The sequence below is a fragment of the Rhinopithecus roxellana genome, chromosome 5 (assembly GCF_007565055.1).
Source record: "Rhinopithecus roxellana isolate Shanxi Qingling chromosome 5, ASM756505v1, whole genome shotgun sequence".
Lineage (NCBI taxonomy): Eukaryota > Metazoa > Chordata > Mammalia > Primates > Cercopithecidae > Rhinopithecus > Rhinopithecus roxellana.
The window spans coordinates 6,890,629-6,916,705 of NC_044553.1; the positions used below are offsets into that span (position 1 = coordinate 6,890,629).

The following is a 26,077-nucleotide window of genomic DNA, read 5'->3' on the forward strand; positions in this document are numbered from 1 at the left end:
TATCTAGTATACTAACTACCAGGATGGGTACTACTTAGGTTCAATTTAATTCAACAAATATCAGGTTTAATAAGACAAAGTCAAACTTTCGTGAAAAAATAAAATTAATGTTTCAAAGCTATTCTTTAAACTTAGAAGTTTCAAAAAAAAGAGCCAGCTATATAGTTTGATTTTATCCATATAGTCTTATGAGTGCTCTCATTTTATAAAAATGTGAATGGATAAAATTACAATTACTGAATAAAAACTTTTCATAGAAAAGACAGCTATTTATTTATTTATTTATGAGACAGTCTTGTTCTCTCACTCAGGCTGGAGTGCAGTGTCATGATCTTGGCTCACTGCAACCACCGCCTCCCGGGTGCAAGTGATTTCTCCTGCCTCAGCCTCCCAAGTAGCTGGGATTACAGGTGCCTGCCACCACGCCCAGCTAATTTTTGTATTTTTAGTAGATATGGGGTTTTACCATGTTGGCAAGGCTAGTCTCAAACTTCTGACCTCGGCCTCCCAAAGTGCTGGGATTACAGGCATGAGAAGATAGCAATTCTTTATAAAATCACAGAAAAAAATTAAATCCAGTGGCACAGAGAATTTTAAATCCATATGCATAAGAGATAGCCTGAATCATAATAATTTGTGTCTTTGTAACAGTTTTGTGATGTTAAACATTTTTGTTAATAAAGAGGTAGTGATCAGTGTTTAGGCATCAGTCAGAGTTTTTGTTGTTATGGATTATTTGTTGTGACAAAATTAGATAATTATGACATTTTAAAATTGATAATTAAGTACTATATTGATAAGTTTTTATTATAATTTAAAAATTTACTTCTGAGTTTTGCTTTCCCTTTGCTGTGGTAATGACTTAATCAACTGGTAGGTATTCTTTCATTTTGCTATACATTTACATTGTATATTTATACTTATCAGAACATAATTTTTAAAAGCCTAAGTATGACCAAGTATGTTATACATATTCTTTCATGATTCAATTTTTCCATTTAAAAACAAGCCTTAGGGATATATACCCAGGTCAATAATTACGAAGTAACTTCATCTTTTTAAGTGCCGCACAGTATTCCATATTACAAGTTGAAGAGTAGTTTATTTAACCAGTGCTCTATTGATTGACATTTTAAAACTAAGCTCTGTAGTTACAACCTATTATTTGAAATGAAATAGCACTTCTGTTTTTATATCTACTGTGGCTGCATTTGTAAACTGCATGACTAAATTTTGATAAGGTTTCCAATATAAAGATTTCAGCATACAAACTTTAAAAATATTTCACATAATTCTTCAAAACGAATTATAAAGTGAGTAGCTACAATGGGAGTTTTACTATCCCATATCCATGTCAAACAAGGAGAAGAAAAATTATAAGGATCTACGTTTAGTCTCATAAATTCTAGAAATTCAAGAAATTGCCAGCAGCAACAAAACTAATTAAAAGCTAAACAGTAGAGCCAAAACTAAAACTGTCTTAACAGTATTAGAATGTCATGTCAAATTCAGCTCAGAAAACTGCCTAAATTAATGGAATACTAAATAAAATACTCGAAACTTTAAAACAATACATATTAATACAAAAATATTACAGTAACAAGTAAATTGTTTTTCTGGTTAGCAGATTAAATTATTAAGACAAACATGTAACTTCCTTTCTGTGAGTTACCCTTTGCATTTCAATTTTTTTTTACAAGGAAATTTAGGAAGTTTCATTTGTAGATAAAACACTTTCCTAGAGATTATATTTAAAGAGTAAAATCTGGATTATATAAATACTTTTGCATTTCTCAGTTCAGGCTCAGGCAAGTTTAATTGACTAACCAATAAAAAATAAATACCAATTTCTGTTATGCAGTGCTCCGGGAACAGAAGAATACAAAATAGTAAGTCTACCTGTTAATATCCGTGGTTAACTGGAAATATCAAACAACAATCATTAAAACCAAAGTCTGTTTAAAATGTAAAGTCAAATTAACAGTACCATGGTAAATATCTTGAAGTGATCCGCCACCACAGTATTCCATACAAATCCACAGTTTTTCCCGACTAATACGAAAAAGAAAGAAAATTTTATTAGCTAGTAATCCCCAATCACTGAAATACTCTAAGGCTCTCACTCTTTAGCACACCAAGGTTCAGGATGGACTGCAAAGTGCAACAGGAAACTGCCATGCAATCTTGCTACAATATACAGAAAAGCACATTAATTTCAGCTTTGTTCCCAACTTAAGTGGTTTAGAATATCATCAGTTTTATAAGTTAAAACACTTGTAATCACTTATAATGTTTCATTAAAATTGCCAGATAAGGTACAACTGTAAAAATGGGAGTACCATTATTAATATATACTAGGGGAAAACCCTAGAAATAGGAAGATTCTAAAAAATCTAGAACTTTGCAGTGTTTAAAAACATACATATATAGTAGCACTTGCATGGAAGGGAGAGAGTGTAGTAGCAAAGAGTATATAAAATACAGAGAGAGATGATGCTTTTTTTCCCCTCTTACCTAAGGTAACTCCCAAAGTAGGCAACGATGTTACAATGTTTACATTCTTTAACCATAAATATTTCTTGTTGAATCAAAGAAAAATCATCTCCTGGAAAACAAAATAAGTTGTTTATCATGTTACTCAAAATCTCTACATAGGAAAAGAAGGAAGGAAAATTTTATAATAAATATTATAGATGAGGAATTAGGCATTCTTAACACTTCAGTGAAAATGCAAACCGGTAGAATCTTTCCATAAAGTCAGAAGTCTTTAAAATATGCAGAATCTTTGAACCCACAATTTCACTTACAAATTTTTTTTTCTTAAGGAGACATGTACAAAGACAGATGTTTACTACAGTATGGTTTAATAATGCAAGAATGGTTAAATAAATTACAGTACAGTGTGTTGTGACATGAAAATAGGTTTATATTATGTGAAAAAGGAGATTATATATTATTTTAGTATATAGAAAAAGTATTTCAAAAGTAACTTTGCTTTCTTCCTTTTTGGTCTGTATTTTACAATTAGTCTATCACAGACCCATATAAGTTAATTAGAAAAAGCTACATTAGGCCCGGCACAGTGGCTCATGCCTGTAATTCTAGTACTTTGGGAGGCCAAGGTGGGCAGATCACTTGAGGTCAGGAGTTCGAGACCAGCCTGGCCAACATGGTGAAACCCTGTCTCTACTAAAAACACAGAAATTAGATGGGTGTGGTGGTGGGCACCTGTAATCTTCAAACTTGAAAAGCAACTTCAAGTTTAAAATCAGTGGGCAACATAGTGAGCCTCTCTTCCCCCTACTAAAAAAAAGTTCAGTGGTGTCCAGACAGACTCTGGCTCTAACTCAAAGTCATCTTGGAAAAACATACAATGCCAAGAATGAAAAACTCAGCAATTAGGTCTTAGATAAATAAACAAAATCTTCACACAAGTCAGAGATATTTTTTCCCTTTATACTTTCAACTTTTTCAGTTCAAAACCAAAATAGAGCTTTAAATATTTTTGCCATGCCATTAAAAGCTTTTAAAGAACCTATCACTACTGATGTGGTTTAAACATATATTTAGCTTCATACAAAAATTAGCTCAGTGTAGTGGCAGGTGCCTGTGGTCCCAGCTACTTGGGAGGCTAAGGCAGGAGAATTGCTTGAACCTGGGAGGCGGAGGTCGCAGTGAGCAGAGAGCCACCACTGCACTCCAGTCTGGCGACAGAGCAAGGCTCTGCCTCAAAAACAAAACAAAACAAAAATCCACACATATATTTAGTTTAACTATTAATATGCCACATTTATTTATAATCATTAGAGCATTTTTTTTAACAGTCAATTCATGTAAACATTAACTGATAGTTCAGTTACAGAATTTCATGTTAACAATTTTAAAGGGTTAGGAAAGCCAAACAAGGGTACAATCTTCTAACTGAATAAACGTCTAAGAGAAAATCTTTAAAGATAATCTAGCTTTTATTTGTAAACTGGGAAACCGTGTATTATATAAATGGTCACATATACTCTAAACATAAGTGCACAAATGGCAACTTATTACAACTGAAAATGTACTTCTTAAAGGTTTGACAAGAAAAGAGGATCAAAGGAGATAATCCAAAATAGAAGATGATCTCCTGTTACTCATTATCAGCTTAGGCAGAAGCTGTGAGTAAGCCCTGGAGGTAACAGTAGAAAGTCTGCCTACCTAGGTGCAGACGAAAGGCCCTGCTTTCTGTGTTCACTCACGGGAACCAGAATACTTTCTTCTTTTATATCACTCCTCCATCTGAGCCTTTTCCATCATAGCATTATAATTTCTTCTTTACACATGCTGATTTCCCTCAAACGGGCTAAATTCTAGCCCATCTTTCATGTTTGAAAAAATATGAATTATAAAGGAAAGAAGAGTAAAGCAGCACATAATTTTGTTAACATATGTGTATTAGTCCTTTCTCACACTGCTATACAGAACTACCCAAGACTGGGTAATTTATAAAGAAAAGACGTTTAATTGACTTACACACTTCTGCATGGCTCAGGAGGCCTTACAATCATTGCAAAAGGGGAAGCAGGCAAGTCTCACATTGTGGCAGGCAAGAGAGTGTGTGTGTTACAGGAACTGTCAGACACTTACAAAACCATCAGATCTCATGAGAACTCACTATCATGAGAACAGCATGGGGGAAACCACTCCCATGACCCAATCACCCCCCACCAGGTCTCTCCTTCGCCACCTGAGAATTACAATTCAAGATGAGATTTGGGTGGGGACACAAAGCCTAACCATATCAATATGTTATTCTTTGGATTCCCACCTACTCACTTTTAAATGTGCACAGAAGCCTTATATCTGAGCTGTGCTGAAAAATTCTTCAGTTAAGTCTGGGATTTAGAACAGATTTTCTCGAGTAGCTTCACATATGGTGCCTAACTTCTCAATCGTGTATAAATTCTTAAACTGACCTGTAAAAGTCAATAATATGGCTGAATTAATACTACTAGTAACAAACTACTACCTCTTGGTAGTAGTTTTGAGTTCTCAGTTCCACCCACAACTGTGTTCCCAGCAGCAGGTATGTGAGGTTTCTACCAGGGAAGGTGAGGTCTTGGTGAGAGTGAATGACAACTTTTTACAGCTGTAGCTGGAAGCAAGAATTCCCAAGCACAGGTTATTAATAACTCAGATGTCTGAACTCCAGCTTCAGATACATTCTTCATATATCTGCTTCACTATTATATTATTTGAAACTTTAATGCAAAGAGAGTAAAATCTTCTGTGAACTGAAATTATACCACGGAAGAGACTTACATAAAGGTAATATTTTTGTAGTTTATCCTGAGAGGTAGGTAAGCTAAATATGGTTATCATAGATGTAGCTATTCTTTGATGGCCTATATCAGCCTCATAAAAATAATCTGAAATTTGGATAGTTGGTTTTATTCTTTTAATTGGGTGATAAGCCAAAATAATATTACTTTCCACTGAGATGTGGCATAAAATCCACTAGGTTCAGAGAACTTAGGCTTGTAGGTTCCAGCCCTGTTGCTCACCAGCCTAGGCAACATAGAGACTTCGTCTTCACAAAGTAATAAGCTAGGCATGGTGGCACGCACCTGTAGTCCCAGCTACTCAGGAGGCTGAGGTGGCAGGACTGCTTGAGCCCAAGAGTTTGAGGTTGCAGTGAGCTATAATCACACCACTGCACTTCAGACTGGGGAACAGAGTGAGGGCCTGTCTCCAAAAAAAGGGTACTTGCTTAAAGAAGAGAAATTTTATTCTTCACACCCTGGCAATGTAAGGATGAGACTAGTTGAGAACCACAGAGCCCCTTATCTTATCTTCAGTTTTCACTATATACCTATTACTGAATGTCTTGCTAGTACCTTACATTTAATATGTCCTAAAGTACCAATATCTTTTCTTAAAAACCAATATTATTATTATTATGTTATTATTATCATTATTTGAGATACAGTCTCGTTTTGTCACCCAGGCTGGAGTGCAGTGGGGCGATCTTGGCTCACTGCAACCTCCGTCTCCCAGGGTTCAAGTGATTCTTCTGCCTCAGCCTCCCGAGTAGGACTATGGGCACGCACCACCACACCGGGCTAATTTTTGTATTTTTAGTAGAGACGGGTTTCACCATATTGGCCAGGCTGGTCTCAAACTCCTGACCTCGTGATCCGCCTGCCTCAGCCTCCCAAAGTGCTGGGATTACAAGCGTGAGGCCACCGCACCCAACCCAATTTAATATTGCTAAGACGTCAATACTACCCAAAGTGATATAAATAGCTACACAATCCCTGTGAAAAATTCTGGTAACTTTTTTTTTTTTTGCAGAAATAGAAAAGAATCATTCTAAAATTTGTATAAAATTAAAAAGATTCTCCATAGCCAAAACAATTTTGAAAAAGAAGAACAAAGTTGGAAGACTCATGCTTCCTGATTTCAAAACTTACTAAAAGCTACCCTAATAGAAACAGCAGGGTACTGGCATAAAGACAGACATATTTAAAACCAATGGAATAGAACAGAGAGCCCAGAAACAAACTCTCATGTAGTACATGGTCAAATGATCTTCAACAAGGGTATCAGGACTATTTGATGGGGAGAGGGCAGTCTCTTCAACAAATGGTGTTGGGGAAACTGGATATCCACATGCAAAAGAATGAAGTTGGACCCCTGCCTTAAACCATACACAAAACTTAAAATGAAATAAAGATATAATTGTAAGACCCCAAACTATCAAACTCCTAGAAGAAATCACAGAAGAAAAGCTTCATGACATTGGATTTGGCAGTTATTTCTTGTATATGACACCAAAAGCACAGGTAACAAAAAACAGATGAGACTATACATGAAATTAAAAAAATTTTTGTTCACCAAAGGACAAAATGAACAGAGTTGAAATGGCAACCTATGGAATAGGAGAAAATATTTTCAAATCCTGTATCTAAGAAGGGTTTAACACCCAGAATATATAAAGAACTCCTAGGACTCAAAAGGACTTCTAGGACAACAAAAAATCAAATAATCTGATTTTAAAAATGGGAAAGGACTTGAGTACACATTTATCCAAAGATGACCTGCAAACAGCCAATAAGCACATGAAAACAGGCTCAACATCATTAATCAGAGAAAAATAAAACCACAATGAGATATCACTTCACATTCATTAGGATGGCTACAATAAAAAAAAAAAAAAAAAAAGCAGAAAATAAAACTGGTTAGAGGTGATGTGGAGAAGCCAGAACCCTTGTACATTGTTGTTGATATTGCAAACCAGTGAGACTGCTACAGAAAACAGTGTAACAGTTTCTCAACAAATTAAAGGTGGAATTATCACATGATCCCAATAATCATGGTTTTAGGTTTATATCCAAAAGAACTGAAAATAGGATCTCAAAGAGAGATTTGTACACCCATGTTCATAGCAGCACTATTTCCAATAGCCAAGAGGTAGAGGCAACCCAGTTTGACAGAATGTCTATTGACAAAAGAATGAATAAAACTGTAGTATATGAAAAATATGCAGACTTAAAAAGGAAATCCTGCCACATGCTATAACATAGATGAACCTTGAGAACATTATGCTAAGTGAAATAGGCTACTCAGAAAAGGACAAATACTGTATGATTCCACTTATATAAAGTATCTAAAGGAGCCAAATTCATAGATACCAACAGAATGGTGGTTACCAGCGGCTGTGGGGGAGGGGCGGGCAGCAAAGAGTTGTTGTTGTTTAGTGAATATAGAGTTTTAGTTTTGCAAGATGAAAAATTCTAGAGAACTGTTTCACAACAATGTAAATATACTTAAAACTCCTAAATGATGCGCTTAAAAATGGTAAAGACAGCTGGACATGGTGGCTCACATCTGTAATCTCAGCACTTTTGGAGGCCGAGGCAGGTGGATCACCTGAGGTCAGGCGTTTATGACCAGCTTGGCCAACATGGTGAAACCCTGTCTCTACGAAAAATATAAAAAAATTAGTCGGGTGTAGTGGTGGCAGCCTGTAATCCCAGGTACTCAGGAGGCTAAGACAGGGGAATGGCTTGATTCCGGGAGCTGGAGGTTGCAGTGAGCCGAGATTGTGCCACTGCATTCTAGCCTGGGTGCCAAGAACAAGACTCCTGTCTCAAAAAAATACAAAACAGAAACCAAAAAAACCAAAAATGGTTAAGATGGTAAAGTTTATGTGTTTTTTACTGAAATTTTAAAAATATTAAAATGTGAACATAGCCTAATTTAATCATTTCACTACAGCTGGATGTTTAAATGTATATATATATATATAAATCTCTTTCTTTTTTGAGACAGGATTTCATTCTGTTGCCCACGGTGCAATGCAGTGATGTGAACATGGTTCACTGAAGCCTCGACATCCTGGGCTCAAATAATCCTCCTGCCTCAGTGTCCTGAGTAGCTGGGACTACAGAAGCAGGCTGCCATGGTCTATTAATTTTTAAAAATTTTTGTAGAGACGGGGTCTTACCACGTTGTCCAGGCTGGTCTTAAATTCCTGGGCTCAAAAGATCCTCCCACCTTAGCCTCCCAAAGTGCTGAGACAACAACAGATGTGAACCACCACTCCCAGACCAAAAATAAATAAATAAAAACTTTTAAAACAAGTATTTAAAATAAATATGCAGTAACCTAAAAATTTGTATATCATTTACAGCAAAATTACAATGTAAAAATTAGATCTCCTAATATGTGCAATGGCAAAAGTTTTCCGTACTAGTAAGTACTAGATACCACTTCTGAAGTTTATGAAATAATGTTAAAGTATCAAAACGAAAACTAATTTTAGTGGTAGTTCACTGTACAGTGAATTAATTAGTAGTACTTTTTCAGAAAATCAATTAATCCAATGCTAAATATTCAATCAGCTAATTTTTAAACAATCATGAAAAATATAGTGACACAATGGTGGCAATCTTGTGAATATGGTTGTTTTGGTTCATAACAATACTTTTTTTTTTCATTGAGTGTAATGAATGTAGAATGTTAAACAGAGGACATTAGTAAACAACACTAACCTTTATTCATTTTCTGTATCTATTATTTAAAACCAATAAAATGACATTTGGGGCATGTATTTGTGCCTTCAAATTAACATTTCCCATTAATTCAGACTTGAAATGTCCAAACAGTGAAGACAGGGTACAAATATTTTACTTTACATAATATTTTTAAAAATCAAGGTTGTTAGATTTTTGAATAGAAATTCTGAAAAGAACATACCACCTAACCAGAATAGATGTCACTTGTCCTATTTGGCCAAACAACCTACCTTGGGATTTCTTTCAAGAACTTTCACAAGGCAAACAAATGGCTGGTTTAAACCTCCGTATACTTCTTGACTTTTTCAGATTTACACTACTTTCTCTGCGTGTATTTCAGGAAACAGGATAAAGTATCCCCTGAAAGTCCAAGGAAAGCTTTAAACATCTATTGAAAGATATTTAAAGATTCCTATTTATTTTGAAAACTGTCTACAGAAATACATTTAACTTATTAAAAATACTAAACTATTTTATAAGTATTTCTAATTTGCCATTTTAAAAGACAAGCAAGGGAACAAACCAAAAGGGTATTGCATTAATCATCCTGGGTAGTGATGCATTAAATTCTATCCCTGTAAGCAAGGCTGACAATATTTAACAAACTGTAATTTTCATAAGCTTAAAATATTATTTTGTAGTTTCACTATAAAAGAGGGGTAATGGAAGAAAGACAGAGGGAAGGGAAAGTAGGATTCTGATGGTAAGTTTCCCCACAAACTTTGTTCCTGTTCTGGCTGTTGGCCACCACTAGCTACAGACTTGTTCAGCAAACTGAGCACCTGTAAAATGAGTTAGATGGTAGGCTGAAATTCAGACAAAAGACAGGAAAACACAGTGGCAAGAACCATCATATTATCTGCCTGGTCTTACAGGGCACTCTGGATGTCTGACCAAAGAGATGAAAAATGCAACTAAAACTCACAATGGTATCACTGGTGGTATTATTTTCAATGCTAATCACTGGTAAGTCAAACTCTATTTAATGTTACCATTTGTAAGGTGGTGACTTTATTTAGTAAGTTATCTACTATAAAAATGTGAAAGAAATGGTTAAATCATTCCTGAAAATAACCATTTTGCCTGTATCTACAAAGAGCAACAAGAACATACAGACAAAGGAAGGAATGCTGACTTCATTTTCTTTTACAAATATTTTTGTGGCTAATTAATAAAAGCGATTTTCTGTGCTAACCTATTGTCAACTCTAAGGCTTACTGTAGCATTTCTTGACGGTTAGGAAGACCTTCAAAAGCAATCTGTTTCAGTAAAATTTTGAATACAACATTATGAAATTAAATTGCCAAGGGCAAGTCAGTAAATACAGTCTAGGACTCTAAAATTACCATAAACTTTAATATCCTATTTTTCACCACAGGGAAAAGCACGTTAAGTTTACAGCTGGAATTTCACTTACTTAAAAAAATTTTTGTTTATGTTTTACTAGACTTTTTTTTTCTAAGTCATATTGGCAAATAATTATCTTTTCATGTCTAAATACAATTTTAAACCAGTTCATCTGTTAAATCAATACAAGAAAACACTTTTGTATTATGCTGGCTTTAGTGCAAGTTTTTGAAAGCTGCTGAATACAGTTGAGAATTCATTTTTGAAATACAGCAGTCTCCAAAATTATTTGAAGTATCTGAACTGAATGTTGGGAAAATTCATTAGCATACCATCATATTTTTAATCTAAAGATTCCCTTAAGTCTGTTCCAAAAATGTGAAAAATACCATCTACTTTGGCTTTACTGACAATGCTAAAAGTCCACTGATTTTCCACAAAAATTCCACGGCAAAAAAGAGACAAATACAGGATGCTGAAGATATGAAGAATTTGTTTTGAAAGAAAATTTAAGACAGTAAGTCCTTCAAACTCTCAGGGATATGAAAGGAGAAAAAAGAGTACAGGTAAATTAAGGCAACAAAATGAAACAGAATGCTGGTAGAGTTAAGGGGGGAAAAGCTGTGTAGAAATAATACTTGTATAGAACTAATAAAAGCACTGGAACCAACAAGGAATAGAAGCAGTATTGGGGGCCAGGTGGGGTGGTTCACGCCTGTAATCCCAGCACTTTGGGAGGCCTAGACGGGCAGATCACTTGAGGCCAGGAGTCCGAGACCAGCCTGGACAACATGGCGAAACTCCGTCTCTACTAAAAATATAAACATTAGCCGGGTGTGGTGGCACGTGCCTGTAATTCCAGCTACTCAGGAGGCTGAGGCACGAGAATCACCTGAACCCAGTTGGTGGAGGTTGCAGTGAGCTCAGATCATGCCACTGTAGTCCTGCCCGGGGCAACAGAGAAAGACCCTGTTTCAAAAAAAAAAAAAAGTAACTGATATGGCAGACTAAAAATTCATTACTTTCCAAAGTAATTAAATAAAAAAATTCAAGAATCTTAAAAAAAAGTTTGTTGAAATGGAGAAAAAATCAAAACTGCAGATGAAAAAAGCAGCTCATTGTGTCTCAGGGAGAAAAATCTGTAGAAAATTATTGAGACCAAGTTATATTCTGTTGAGATTACTAATTTTGAAGACAAAGAAAGAAATGCCAGCTTTTGCTACAATCAAGTAGTAACAGCAAGTTACCTACTAGGGGGAAAATATCAGGTAGGCCTTACAGTTCTTTCCAACAATATTCAAGGGAAAAAAATGTCTATAGAGTTTTTTGAGGATAGAGGGAGAAGAACACGTGATGCAATCATTTTATACCTAGTCAAATTGTCATTCTGATTCAAAGGCAACAGAAAGACATCTACAACATTCTTTTGTAGGAAGAATATTTATTGCAGTGTCCGTTATGTGCTTACACTGTCCCAAGTGGTGAAATACAGCAGTGAGGATAATCACTATTCTCATGGCTCTTACATTCTAGGAGAGAGACAAACACAATATATACATATAAACAAACAAGAAAAGTATCAGGCACTCATGTGTCCTATGCAGCGAACTAAAATAACAAGGGGATTGGCCTCTCTGGGGATATGATATTTATTTAAGCTGAAGTCTGAATGACCAGGAGCCTTCAGACCAAAGGTCTTGAAAAACAGCTACCTCAGGCAAAAGAGAAGAATTGTTTTAATCTTGGACTGTTTAAATAAAAAGAAAATAGAGGCATAGTAGAGTAGGGAGAAACATACGTGATGAGCTCAGAGAAGTGGGGAGAGCAGATCATGTAGGGTTTTATAAACAAGGCTAAAAATCTGAGTATTTTTCTAAGTTGATATGAAGGCTTCAGGGAAGTGTTAAGCAGAAGAGTGCGATGATACATGATATATGTTTTAAAAAGTTCACTCCAGAGGCTTTCTTGAAAACAGATGGTGGGGAATGGGAAGTGTAGGTGAGGAAACAGACACTAGAAGGGTGGAGATGGGTAATAAAGACAAGTAGATGGATTCAGGATATGTTTTGGAGGTAGAGCTGAGGGAACTTGCTGACAGACTGATTCTTGAGCACAAATAAGAGAGAAATTGAGGTTAATGCCTACATTTTTGGATGGGTTAACCGCTTAGCAAAATGGGAAAGAAAAGCAGGTTTGAGAAGAATAATCAATTTATGGATTTAAATTACAATATTCCTAATACTGGAAAATCTTTTTGACAATATGATTTAGCCTATTGATAGCTGATACTAAGTAGGTGAGAATGCAAAGGAAATGGCATAAAAAGACCAGTGGTGGGTAGTAAATCTATTAAATAAAAACCTAAATCTAAATAATTGGTTGTGGCATTTATAAATTATAAATATTACATTTCTTAAAAGAAGGTACACATACTAATACATACTCATACCCCAGTGCAATCAGAAAGTTTCTGGGCTAAAATCCCCAAATAAACCAACAAACAGTTGAAAATTGGGGGGATGATGAGGCAAGAAGAGTATAAATATGCAAATTTCAAAATCTGTAAACCCAAGAATTCAATAGATGACTGTTTTATTTCTTAAACTGATAAACTAAAACACCCACAAATGTAAGTATATTATTCAAGGTCTTACAAGTCATTCTCTGACAAAACTACAGTATTGTATCTTACAAATTATCAGCGGTAAAAATAAAAGAAACCCCCAGCCATAATTTTTTTAAAAATTTAAGAAAATATTAAAAACAAAAACAACAACAGAAGTAAAATTAAAAATCTCTCTAAACAATATAATAGTGGACAGATTCACATATTTAAAAAAAAGAAAGATTCAGATTGAGTTGTAAAACAAAAGTCAAACATAATTTTTTACAAGAGAAACATCAATGACCCAGAAAGGATTAAAGTATAATGATAGGCCCAGGTACACCAGGTCTATCCATTTGTTGTATGCCACATAAATATAAACAAAAAGAAAGGAGGGTTGGCAATATCAATGTCGGATAAAGTTATATTCAAGGTAAAAAGGGTATCGAAGATCATTAAGGGAGTGAATGATTAAAGATGAAAGATACAAGTCACAATAGTAAGGGAAAGACTGAAGCCATTGACCAATATGAGTGACTAATGCATTATACATTTATTCCATTATTCTATCTCCCCCACTGAAATTCAAGTTCCATGAGAACAAGGTCTTTGCCTTTTTGTTCTCTTCTACATTCCTACCTTCTAGAATAGAGCTTGGCATATATTAGGTATTCAATAAATATTTATTAAGAAATGAAAATATAAGGTAAACATGAATTTTATGGGTCAACTGATACACATATAATACATTAAGCAGATGTGCCACAAATGGAAGGAGAAATGGACAAAATCACTCTAGTGGAAGATGATCAACACTTCTGTCAGAACCCATTTATGCCCAGTGTTCCATTATTGGAACGCTAAGCATGTGAGAGTTATTTACATCCTATGGCTCAAGTTCATTGCCAAGGTCTGATTTTTCACACGTCTGCAATTCAAAAAACTGCAAACTCCAGCATAAATGGGTTAACACTTAATGAGTAAACACAACACTGGAAGCACTATCCTACAATGTGAAAGTCCAGGCCAAAATAACATTCTATATGATATATCTGTACAGTTGCAAAAAACAATGAAAAACATTTGAAAACTGCCAGAAAAATATGAATTCTGTAAGACTGCCAGAGACAAAATATAACCAATAAAATCAATGTCTGAAGTAAATATCTATGATAACCAGTTAGACAGTGTAAGAGGGAAAAAGGAAGCCACCCCAATAGCGAGTAATACCGTAAATATGAAGATGTGGCAAAAACTTTCCTAAAGACCTGAATAAGAAAAAACCTTTACTATTGTCAAAATGCCAAATATCCCACATCAATCTATGTGCCTTTTTTCTCCTTGATAAAAATGATTTTGAAGTTCTCCTGAAGAAAAAAATTTTACAAACAGAAAGGAAATATCTGAAAAATAAAAGGAATGAAGACTATAACATGCAACAAAAGTTATAGTAATCAAGACCACGATAGTATTGAAGTAGGAATAGAAAAAAGAAAATCACTGGAACAGAACACAAAATCTATGCTTATATGGAAATTTAGTTTATGACAACCAAGGCACTTCAAATCTGTGGATAAGAGACTGAATCTATAGTAATGGCTTTGGGAAAGCAGCCATTTGAAAAAATATATAGAGAGATTTCTCTTTCATCCCTTAGAATGAACTCGTTCCTGATTGAGCAAATATTTAAATTTTGGAAGAAAAATAGGAAAAACTGGAAGAAATTACAGTTTTAAATTGTTATAGTTATCTAGGAGAAAAGGCCTAAGTACAGGGAAATGGGGAATAGAGAAAGGAGGACTGACAAATTTGTCTGAGAGAAAAAAGAAGACTTCCACATGGAAAAAAGAAGTATAAGCAGAGTGAAAGAAGACAAATTGTGGGAAGTGTAAAATACACGATAAAGAGTCACTATCCTCAAAGTGCAAACAGCGTCTAAAATTCAATAATAAAATACAAATAACCTGATAGGACTGGGGCAAGGCATAAGAATAGGCAACCAACAAAATTTTTAAATAGCCAAATACTAAGATCACTTCATCAATATTTACAGAACTTCTATGTTATTCTTTTTTGGGGGACAAGTTGAAATATTACTCAATCTTAATACATGGGTCACGTCTAACATAAAATAATCAGTAGCTTTTACAAAACAAGGCAGTGAGAAATTCTAGCCTTTCAAAGGAGTCTTAACTTATGATCCTTGCATTTAATCCTTACATTTTAAGTAATCATACACATATTTTTCTTTTTTTACTGAATTGCCTTCTTATGTTAGTTCTAATATATGGTTTACTGAGCATTCAGAATTGCAGGATGTAAAAAATATACTCATTAATTTGTTATAATGAACATTAAATTAGGTTGGCAAAAACTGCAATTACTTATGCATCAACCTAATAAAAAATAAGCCATACCCTCAAGTCAAATAAGTGAAACTGTGCTGTAACAAGCCCACTGCACTCACTTAAGACAGAAAAGGGATAAATATCTTCGTTTTCTCTGAGAGCACAGGCCAGTACTTGGACATAACTTGAATAACCATCCTTGAACATAATTTGAATATTTGCTGTAGCGACTTTTCCAGGAGAGGCAAATGCTTGTATAGTTCTGTTATATTCCCTATTTGTGTTAGTGACATTTTGGAAATCATTTTAAACTTACTAGGTGGCATTTAATAAGAGGATCCTAAAAGAGTATTATAATAACAATTTCTATTTGCCAGGAAAAAAAAGACATTGGGACATATCTGAAAGCTTATTTTTAGTGTTCCAGCATATGCTACCTCAGTACTATTATCTCTTTAATGAGTCACACGTATAATGATTCAAATACTGTGTTTCAAAAGCAAAGTCATTTTAACTGCTCAAACTAAGAAAATGGCATAACTATGGTCATAAACTTACCCTACATGTCTAAGTTTATGAACCAGCAAATGAACATATCACCAAATATTCACTTACCTGGTCAAAAACTACTATTGCACTCATTAGAAACTTTTAGGATACCAAAATCATAAAACCGTTTCAAGATTACAGTTTTATTTTCAAAGCAAATTATTCAGTGTGTTTTGAAACAAGCAGTCTTCTGACACACAGAAGTGTTAATAAAATAAGTACTAAGCTAAAACCAGAATTAACAAACCTAAATCAATCAAAGGGAATAGCTGACAAACAAATGTCATTATACCAAATATTCACCCCAAAAAAATCACTGAATACTTTCCTAACCAAATTCTCATAAAAGCTAAACTTGAGGTTCAAACATTTCACTATCTTCTTAAAAGCAAATTAACAATGTCAATGTGTCTTCCAATTTTGAATGTGGACATGTCAAATTTTATTTGGCAACAAAACTGTCATGTCAAACTCACCTTTAACTAACCACCTCCAGGGGAATTTAATTGAAGATATTCTACTGACCTGATAGAACATATAAAGACTTCTTTTGGGAAGAAGGGAAACAAGGAAAGAAATACGGAAAATAGTTTTAAGACCTATAGTTATGAACTGCATGAGAAAATTGTTCAAAAATTGTCTTGAGGGTTTTAATACATACCAGGCTCCAATTTAATGATTTTCACTGCAGCCAACTCTCCTGTGTGTACATTTCTGGCCTAAAAATAATATGAAAACAAAAATCTTGTTAATTAAAAAGCTTGTTAATTACATTAAAATTACTTGGTACTATGTTAATTGCTTATCAACCATACTTTTATCAAAACTAAAAAACAAAATATTTCCAATAAAATGAGCGTACTCATTTTCCCATTAAAGAAAAATATAGATATGACACAAAAGTGTTTTAAAAATTACCATTAGTCCCACCACTCAAAAACAGCTACTGTTTAAAATTTGGTCTACTTCCTCTAAGGCTTTTCTTCAGCCTTGGGTTAATATTTTTAATTTTAAAAATCTCATGGTTTTTATTTATATCAGAAAACATAATCATAGGTCATTAAACTTTTCTAAAAATCATCTGTATCTAACTACCTAGAGAAAAACAGTGAATACTTCAGTGTATACGCATCTCTTTCCTGGTACACATATGTATATGCATGTGCATTATGGAAGATGACCCCATCACAGTCTTTGATGACATGATTGCGAATGCTGCCTGGTTTTCCACTGATAGGATATATAATTTAACCAACCCTCTATTGTTGGACATTTACAATTTTAATATTATTTGCAAGTTATAAAAATAGGGATAAATATATCTTAGCTTTGTTATCTATCCACAGCCTTAATTCCTTCAGTTAAATGCCTAGAAGAGAAACTATTTACTATTTAACAAAAGGTCAACAAACTTACTATAATTAGCACTACAATGAATATCACTACAAATAGTTTACCATAGATCAGCTTATAAGGAAGGCAACCTAGACATACAATTGTGAGATCAAAAGGTATGTGGACTTATAATGGGTATGTTGCCATATTGCTCTAAAACACTGTGTAAATTTATATTGTCATCGACCTCGGATGTCAAATCCACGTCTGCCAAGACTTACTGTAGGTAAAAATTAAATGATTATAACATAGTCCATATAATAATCGTCCTTTATTGCTGGACATGAAGGATGTTATATATAGTCTTTTCATTATTTAAGATATACTTGTTTTAAATGGATTCTAAGATATGATATTACTAGGTCAAAGGTTGTGAATATGAACACATACCATCAAATAGTCTAAAAGCATTTTACCACTATATTCTCTTCGTTAATATGAGTGCTAATTTTCATCGTACCCAGTGGTATATCATATGTGGAAATGGAATTTACTAATTTATGACCTTTTTCATTTATTATATTAGATTTGAATATCAACTTTCAAATGGCAGAAAAAACAAGAAAAAGACATGATAAAATAGAAAAGTATAGTTATACTAATTTGCCAAATTAAATAAGTCAAATTATCAGAGGAAAGAAGAGAAAAAGGGAAAGGAATAGAAGAATGATAAAGTAGGGAAGAGTGCCTTCAAAGAGATCCTTTTAAAGATGACACACAGAGGGTGAGATAAAGAATAGAATGGGGGAGAGATATACAGACGAAAAGACACAAACAGAAAGAAAAATAAAAGAATCTATTTTTTATTTGTTTTTTGTTGTTTTGAGACAGGGTCTCACTTCTATCACCAAGGATGGAGTGCAGCAGCAGGATCTCGGCTCACTGCAACCTCTGCCTCCTGGGCTCAAGTGATTCTCCCACCTCAGCCTCCCAAGTGGCTGAGACGACAGACACCTGCCACTACACTCAGCTAATTGTTGTATTTTTTGTAGAGTCGGGTTTTGACATGTTGCCCAGGCCGGTCTCAAACTCCTGGGTTCAAGTAATTCGCCCACCTTGGCCTCCTGCAGTGCTGGGATTACAGTGAACAATCAGGCCTGGCAAGAAAAGAATTTTCAACAGCAGAAGTTGCAACTACTTTGTGGTAAGTTCACATTTTCTTCATTAAATCTAGTGAACAGGGTAAGAAGGGGTTTCAGGAAAGAAGAGCAGGCATTTTAACTCTTCTCTTTCATAGTTATAGTTAGTTCTCTCCTAACCATGAACACATTTACAAAAAGGGGAGCAATGGTCAGCCAGAAGCTTCACACCCTTCCTACCCTCTCCCCTTTCTGCCATTGGACATAAGAATTGTCTGTTAGCCTCAGGTCTTCTTCTAGTTCCTAAAATTTCCCTTGGGTCATAAAAGGATATGTGCACATAGATTTAGCCTGTCCACCTCTCAGCCAATTCACATGCCAGTGAGACTCGGGTATAAAAGAAATATGGCCAGAACAAGCAATGATAATTGACTTCCTGGGAATCTTGTTCCGTAAATCATAAAATGTGTGTTAGAAGACAAATTCCACAATACTGATGACAATTATGTTTGTAATGCTTTACAGTTTGCAGAAACTTTCATATACTTTACTTAATTCTATTTATTTAAATACAAAAAGACTTAGTTTAGTAAAGGTGACTTGCTCAAGGGCATCCTGCTGGCAGGGGTGAGTCAAGAGTTGGAATCCAATTTTGTTGATATTTTCAAAAAACCAGTTCCTGGATTCACTGATTTTTTGAAGGGTTGTTTGTGTCTCTACCTGCTTTAGTTCTGCTCTGATCTTAGTTATTTCTTGCCTTCTGCTAGCTTTTGAATGTGTTTGCTCTTGCTTCTCTAGTTTTTTTAATTGTGATGTTAGGGTGCCAATTTTAGATCTTTCCTGCTTTCTCTTGTGGGCATTTAGTGCTGTAAATTTCCCTCTACACACTGCTTTAAATGTGTCCCAGAGACTCTGGTATGTTGTGTCTTTGTTCTCACTGGTTTCCAAGAACATCTTTATTTCTGCCTTCAATTCATTACATACCCAGTAGTCATTCCGGAGGAGGTTGTTCAGTTTCCATGTAGTTGAGCAGTTTTGAGTGAGTTTCTTAATCCTGAGTTCTAGTTTGATTGCACTGTGGTCTGAGAGACAGTTTGTTATAATTTCTGTTCTTTTACATTTGCTGAGGAGTGCTTTACTTCCAACTATGTGGTCAATTTTGGAGTAAGTGTGATGTAGTGCTGAGAAGAATGTATATTCTGTTGATTTGGGGTGGAGAGTTCTGTAGATGTCTATTAGGTCTGCTTGGATGCAGAGCTGAGTTCAGTTCCTGGATATTCTTGTTAACTTTCTGTCTTGATCTGTCTAATGTTGATGGTGGGCTGTTAAAGTATCCCATTATTATTGTGTGGGAGTATAAGTCTCTCTGTAGGTCTCTAAGGACTTGCTTTATGAATCTGGGTGCTCCTGTATTGGGTGCATATATATTTAGGATAGTTAGCTCTTCTTGTTGAATTGATCCCTTTACCATTATGTAATGGCCTTCTTTGTCTCTTTTGATCTTTGTCGGTTTAAAGTCTGTTTTTATCAGAGACTAGGATTGCAACCCCTGCTTTTTTTTGTTTTCCATTTCCTTGGTAGATCTTCCTCCATACCTCCATCTCAAAGGATTATAAATCATGCTGCTATAAAGACACATGCACACGTATGTTTATTGCGGCACTATTCACAATAGCAAAGACTCGGAACCAACCCAAATGTCCATCAATGATAGACTGGATCAAGAAAATGTGGCACATATACACCATGGAATACTATGCAGCCATAAAAAAGGATGAGTTCACGTCCTTTGTAGGGACATGGATGAAGCTGGAAACCATCATTCAGAGCAAACTATTGCAAGGACAGAAAACCAAACACTGCATGTTCTCATTCATAGGTGGGAACTGAACAACAAGAACACTTGGACACAGGATGGGGAACATCACACACTGGGGCCTGTTGTGGGGTGGGGGAAGGGGAGAGGGATAGCAATAGGAGATATACCTAATGTAAATGAGTTAATGGGTGTAGCACACCAACATGGCACATGTATACATATGTAACAAACCTGCACGTTGTGCACATGTACCCTAGAACTTAAAATATATATATTTAAAAAAAAGCCAGGCAAGAACAGATGCTGGAGAGGATGTAGAGAAATAGAAACACTTTTACACTGTTGGTGGGAGTGTAAACTAGTTCAACCATTGTGGAAGACAGTGTGGCGATTCCTCAAGGATCTAGCACTAGAAATACCATTTGACCCAGTGATCCCATTACTGGGTATATACCCAAAGGATTATAAGTCATGCTACTATAAAGACACATGCACACGTATGTTTATTGCGGCACTATTCACAATAGCAAAGACTTGGAACCAACCCAAATGTCCATCAATAACAGACTGGATTAAGAAAATGTGATGTATATACACCATGGAATACTACGCAGCCATAAAAAAGGATGAGTTCATGTCCTTTGCAGGGACATGGATGAAGCTGGAAACCATCATTCTGAGCAAATTATCACAAGAACAGAAAACCAAACCCCGCATGTTCTCACTCACAGGTGGGAATTGAACAATGAGAACACTCAGACACAGGGCGGGGAACATCATACATGGGGGCCTGTCGTGGGGTGGGGGGCAGGGGGAGGGATAGCATTAGGAGAAATACGTAATGTAAATGATGAGTTAACGGGTGCAGCAAACCAACATGGCACATGTATACCTATGTATCAAACCTGCACGCTGTGTACATGTACCCTAGAACTTAAAGTATAAAAAAAAAGAGTTAGAATCCAAGTTTATTCTGATGACAATATTTCACTGCTCCTTTTCAGAATTCGAGAATTCTCTATTTCATTTTTAAATGCAACAGATACTAGAGAAAAGTATTAATTGTGTAATATTTAACAGATCAGCAACAGTGGTAACTTTTGTTGAAACAGACTAACAAAATATTGAAAACAGATTAACAAAGCAATATACTAGTCCTCTTTCACATTAAATTTCTCCACGATAATTTTCAATGTAACAGAAGGTGAACTATTACACATTTAATGTCTTAAAGAAATAATCTGAGAGTTAAAATTTGATCCAAGGAAAACAGTAGTATTCTAAACATTCTGAAAAAAAAAACACCGAATAAAACAGCAGCCTTCTAATATGCTTAAAATCCATCATAAAGAATTGGAATAAAAAAAAAAAGAGCAGATTTAATGAACTCTTCTTTTAACTCACTGATGTCATAATCTTGCAAACACAATAGCCACTTCTATGCCTAAATGTCAGCACCCTGGTTTTCCCCCTTTCCCTATCCACCTAAGTGATCATTTACATTGTTTTTTTCATTTAAAATTTTCACTGGAATCCTATAGAAAACAGAAAAACATCTTTGGACATACAGTATAAGTTTACAAATTGAGAAGAAAGATTTAAGTATAAGTACCACAAAGGAACAAGAAAGTTACAAAAGTACACTCACAAATTGTGACGGTTGAAAAACTCAAGATTATACATTTCAGGTAAGGAATACAATGTTCAACTCATATGACATGACTGATGCTAACACATTTCCAACATGAAAATATCTTCAGGCAATTCATTATTCCAAGCAAAAAACGGGCATTTGGGCAATGCATTCTGCCATTCACTGCCACTTACTTTCAGAAATCATAAGAAAATGACTCCATTCTTCTCGGTTGCCAATTATTAAACAAGAGTCAACAACATGAAAAGATCTAATATGCTTCTCTGAGAGTTTGGAACAATTAATTCCGATTTTAGTCAGATTAATCAGAAGTGAATAGCTCAGTCTCAGGTCTGAAAACTGTCCTCATTCTGCTACGTTCTCCTTTCCCTGCCTCCCTCCCCGTTTAGCCTGGTTAACTCTGACTTGTCCTTTAGGATTCAGTTTAGTTATCATCTCCTCTAGGAAGTCTCCCTGGTATCCTAAGGCTGGATTAAGTGTGTTGTCATCTTAGCTCTAGGCATGATCCTTTGAAAGCTGTGCCACATGGTAGATGCTCTACAAATTTGTTGAATAGACAATCATGGTTGTAGGAAGGTTACTGCTCTCTTAAAAAAATTAAAATCTTCAACTAGAAAATGCTATGAAACTGACAATATACTGTTTTAAATAGTCTTACTTTTTTCACTTATGTTGAGTCATATTATGAATTAAAGTATTTTGAAGAAAATTATTTGTAAAAATTTACTACAAAAGTAAGATTTTGTGGTAGAAAAATTAAAACAATATATAACAAATCAGTGAAAGATGACAGTACCCCTCCATCCCAATCTCATCTCCCAAAATAAGTGTTGTTAATGGTTTAGAGCATATCCTTCCAAACTGTTAATTAGGTTGAGTCTTAAGAACACATACGGACAGAACACAAACATTGATAGTTTGGCAGTTTCTCACAAAGCTAAACATAGTCTTACCTTATGAGCCAGCAAGAAACCCCACTCCTTGGCATGTACTCAACTGAGCTGAAAAGTTATGTCCACACAAAAACCTATACATAAGTGTTTAAAGCAGTCTTTATTCACAGTCATCCAAAACTGGAAGCAATCAAGATGTCCTTCAATAGATGAATGCATAAACAAACTGTGGTAAATCCATACAGTGGAATGTTTATTGGAGCACTATTCATGACAGCCAAGACACAGAATGAACCTGGGTGTCCAACAACAATGAATAAAGAAAATGTGATTTTATATATATATCCACAAAATGGAATACTATTTAGCCATAAAAAAGAATGAAATGCTGTAATTTGAGGAAACACGGATGGAACTGGGGGATATTATGTTAAGTGAAATTAGCCAGGAACAGAAAGTTAACCATCACATGTTCTCACTCACATGTGGAAGCTAAAAAAAGTTAATCTCATAAAAGTAAAAAGTAGAACAGAGAATACTAGAGGCTGAGAAGAGTAGGGGAAAGGGAGAGATAGGGAGAAATTTGTTAAAGGATACAAAACGATAGCTAGACAGGAAGAATAAATGTTAGTGCTCTATACCACTACTACAGGATAGCTATAGTTAACAATAATATACTACACATAGTTTCAAATAGCTAGGGAAATACCAAATGTTCTCAACACCAAGAAAGGATAGATGTTTGAGATTATAGATTTGCTAATTTCTCTGATTATTACAAATTTTATGTATCAAAACATCACTATGAGTCATTATGAATCACCCATAAATATGTACAATGATTTTTCAATTTTTAAAAATTAAATTTAATAATAAAAAAATGGAAACCACAAAAAGATATGGAAGAATCCTAACTGCATACTGTTAAGTGAAAGAAGCCAGTCTAAGAAGCCTTACAAAATGTATGATTCCAACTATACGACATTCCGAAAAAGGCAAAACTACAGAGACAGTAAAAAGCAATGGTTGTCAGGGGTTTAGTGGAGGCAGGAAAGAAACAAATAGGTGAAGCACAGGAGATTTTTAGGAGAGTGAAAATATTCTGTGTGAAATGGTAATGGTAGACACATGTCATTATGTATTTGTCAAAACCCAAAAAACTATATAACACAAAATGTGAATCTTTATGTAAACTATGAACTATGAACTATAGTTAATAAAATATCAACATTGGTTCAATAATTATAACAAATGTACCACACTAATGCCAGATATTAATAAAAGACAAAACTATATGCAAGAATTCAGGGGTTGGCTAAATGTAATTCTATGTACTATGTGCTCTATTACTCTGTAAATCTGAAACTGCACTAAAAATTAAGCCTATTAATTTAAAGATAAATTATTTTTTAAAAGAATACATTTTCAGACACAATTATGAGCCCATTTTTATTTTTAGAATCAACCCATTTATATTACGTTTCAATTTAATAGAGTCAAAAAGAAGAGGCAAGGATACCTTGATTTTTTTAGAGACTCTGAGGGGCTCAGAAAGAAACAGATCATTGGAGGATTTGAACAACAATCACAAAATGACATAAAATAAAGATGGTGTTCTACAGTTACACTACGCAGAAGCCAAGTTATATTATATGTAGTTACAGAAGTAAAAAGCAAAAAATACAAACTACAGCTCCCACTGATAGGAAGAAATACTTAAATGTCAGCCTCTATTTTGAAGACACATTTCTGTTTTCTCCAAGTGAAGAACTGATGGGTAAATGTTTGTACTCTGTAATTTTCCAGCTGGATTTTTAAAACAGAAAGCAGTACCAGGCTCTTTTATAATGAAAGGCAAAGAGGCTTTCAGAAAAAGAGATCTTCTAAACAGAGACCTTACAGATTCAATTTACTAAAGAGAGCTTTCAGAAATTTAACTACACAAATTCACCCTATAATCCAAAAGAGTTTTGGAGTACCAGTTTTTGAAATCCAACATTTCTTTCCAACAAGTTAAACATGATACTCTCAATTATTTTTGTTTTTAACTTTAACACACAAGAATTGAAAGATCTTGTATTATATTTACAAAAGGAACTAACTGGAGTCCCACGGCAACTATACAAAAAAGATCTGACTGTATTTTTGATTCCTATTCATGTTAGTAGGGTTTTGGTATACACTAATACTCAGACTTAAGATATACTAAACACCTAGAAATCTAGTAAAACATAGTACAGTTACAGGTCTTATTTAACTCTTATTAATCAGGAACTGAAATTATTAGGTAGAAAAGATAAACTCACAATAAAAGGGATCAATATCACTATAAAATCCACAATAGAATCATTCCAATTAAATTAATTTTCTATTCACATTATTAATGCATTTCGTTTTCATCTCTTAATTCGTATTTCCAAGTCAATTTACTACTAAAGAAGTATTTCAACTAAAGCCCTCCAGTCTTCAGTCTTACTAATAGTTAAAAGTTACCTGTGGATTTCCACTTAAACAAACAAACAAACAAAAAATTGAAAGATGTTAATTAAGCCATTTCTACTTCATTAATATTATGCAATTGCCAGTTTTGTAAACTATGAACTTTTCTACATGCTGTAAAATTTTTAATGAAAACTAAAAATTAACGAGGAAAAGTCTAAACATTTTACCTACAAGGTTTCAACATAGAATTGGAAGATATGACTCAATACATAGTAATACATCCTAGTATTCATGAAGTTGAAAGGTAATTTTTTATAAACTGGGGCTAAAAAAAAAACTGGCAAGTAAGGACAGCCATCTAAAAGCTATGGCAATCAAGACCATCATCATGAAGAAAAATGAAAAAGCTCCTGTATTCTACTTCACTGTTCTTCTCATCCTACCCCAGATAACTTTCTTCCATCATATTTTTAGGGTCACAAAACTTTTCCATTAAGCCAACTGTGGGCTTCCGTTTTAAACATGCCCCTTTCTTCTATAACATAACATCAGAAAATCCAGACATCTCAATATTTTTAACAAGCTATCTCCAGTGGCCAGTGACTGCTTCTCAGAGTCATAATTATGTATTCCATATTCAAGAACATGATCTACAATACAAAAGAAGGAACACATAAGGTTTGAAAAATACAAAGCTGATTCATTCACAATAAAAGTGAAAAGTCAATTATGTCATAGGCTGTAAAACCTCTATACCCAATACTTTATGGAACATTGCTTTATCTGTTATTGTTTTGTTTCATTTTTCTTTTTTTTGAGGCCGAGTCTTGCTCTGTCATCCAGGCTGGAGCGCAGTGGTGTGATCTCAGCTCACTGCAGCCTCCACCTCC

At 34.6% G+C, this 26,077-nt stretch overlaps 1 protein-coding gene across 5 annotated transcripts in view; it reads right to left on the minus strand.

Moving 5' to 3' along the window:
• Positions 1-26,077, minus strand: part of MAP4K5 (mitogen-activated protein kinase kinase kinase kinase 5) — a 115,349-nt gene that overhangs the window by 71,813 nt on the left and 17,459 nt on the right. For 4 of the 5 annotated variants that reach the window (XR_004057227.1, XM_030930004.1, XM_030930003.1 and 1 more), the window contains exons 3-5: positions 16,567-16,624; positions 2,515-2,605; positions 1,988-2,052 (exon numbers count right to left, since the gene is read on the minus strand). Coding sequence is in view for 4 of the 5 variants with exons in the window: in XM_030930004.1 (XP_030785864.1) it covers positions 1,988-2,052; positions 2,515-2,605; positions 16,567-16,624 (214 nt within the window). In the remaining variant the exon portion in view is untranslated. Of the gene's footprint in view, positions 1-1,987; positions 2,053-2,514; positions 2,606-4,812; positions 4,953-16,566; positions 16,625-26,077 lie in introns of all 5 variants that reach the window. The other variant, XM_030930005.1, reaches the window with a different exon arrangement.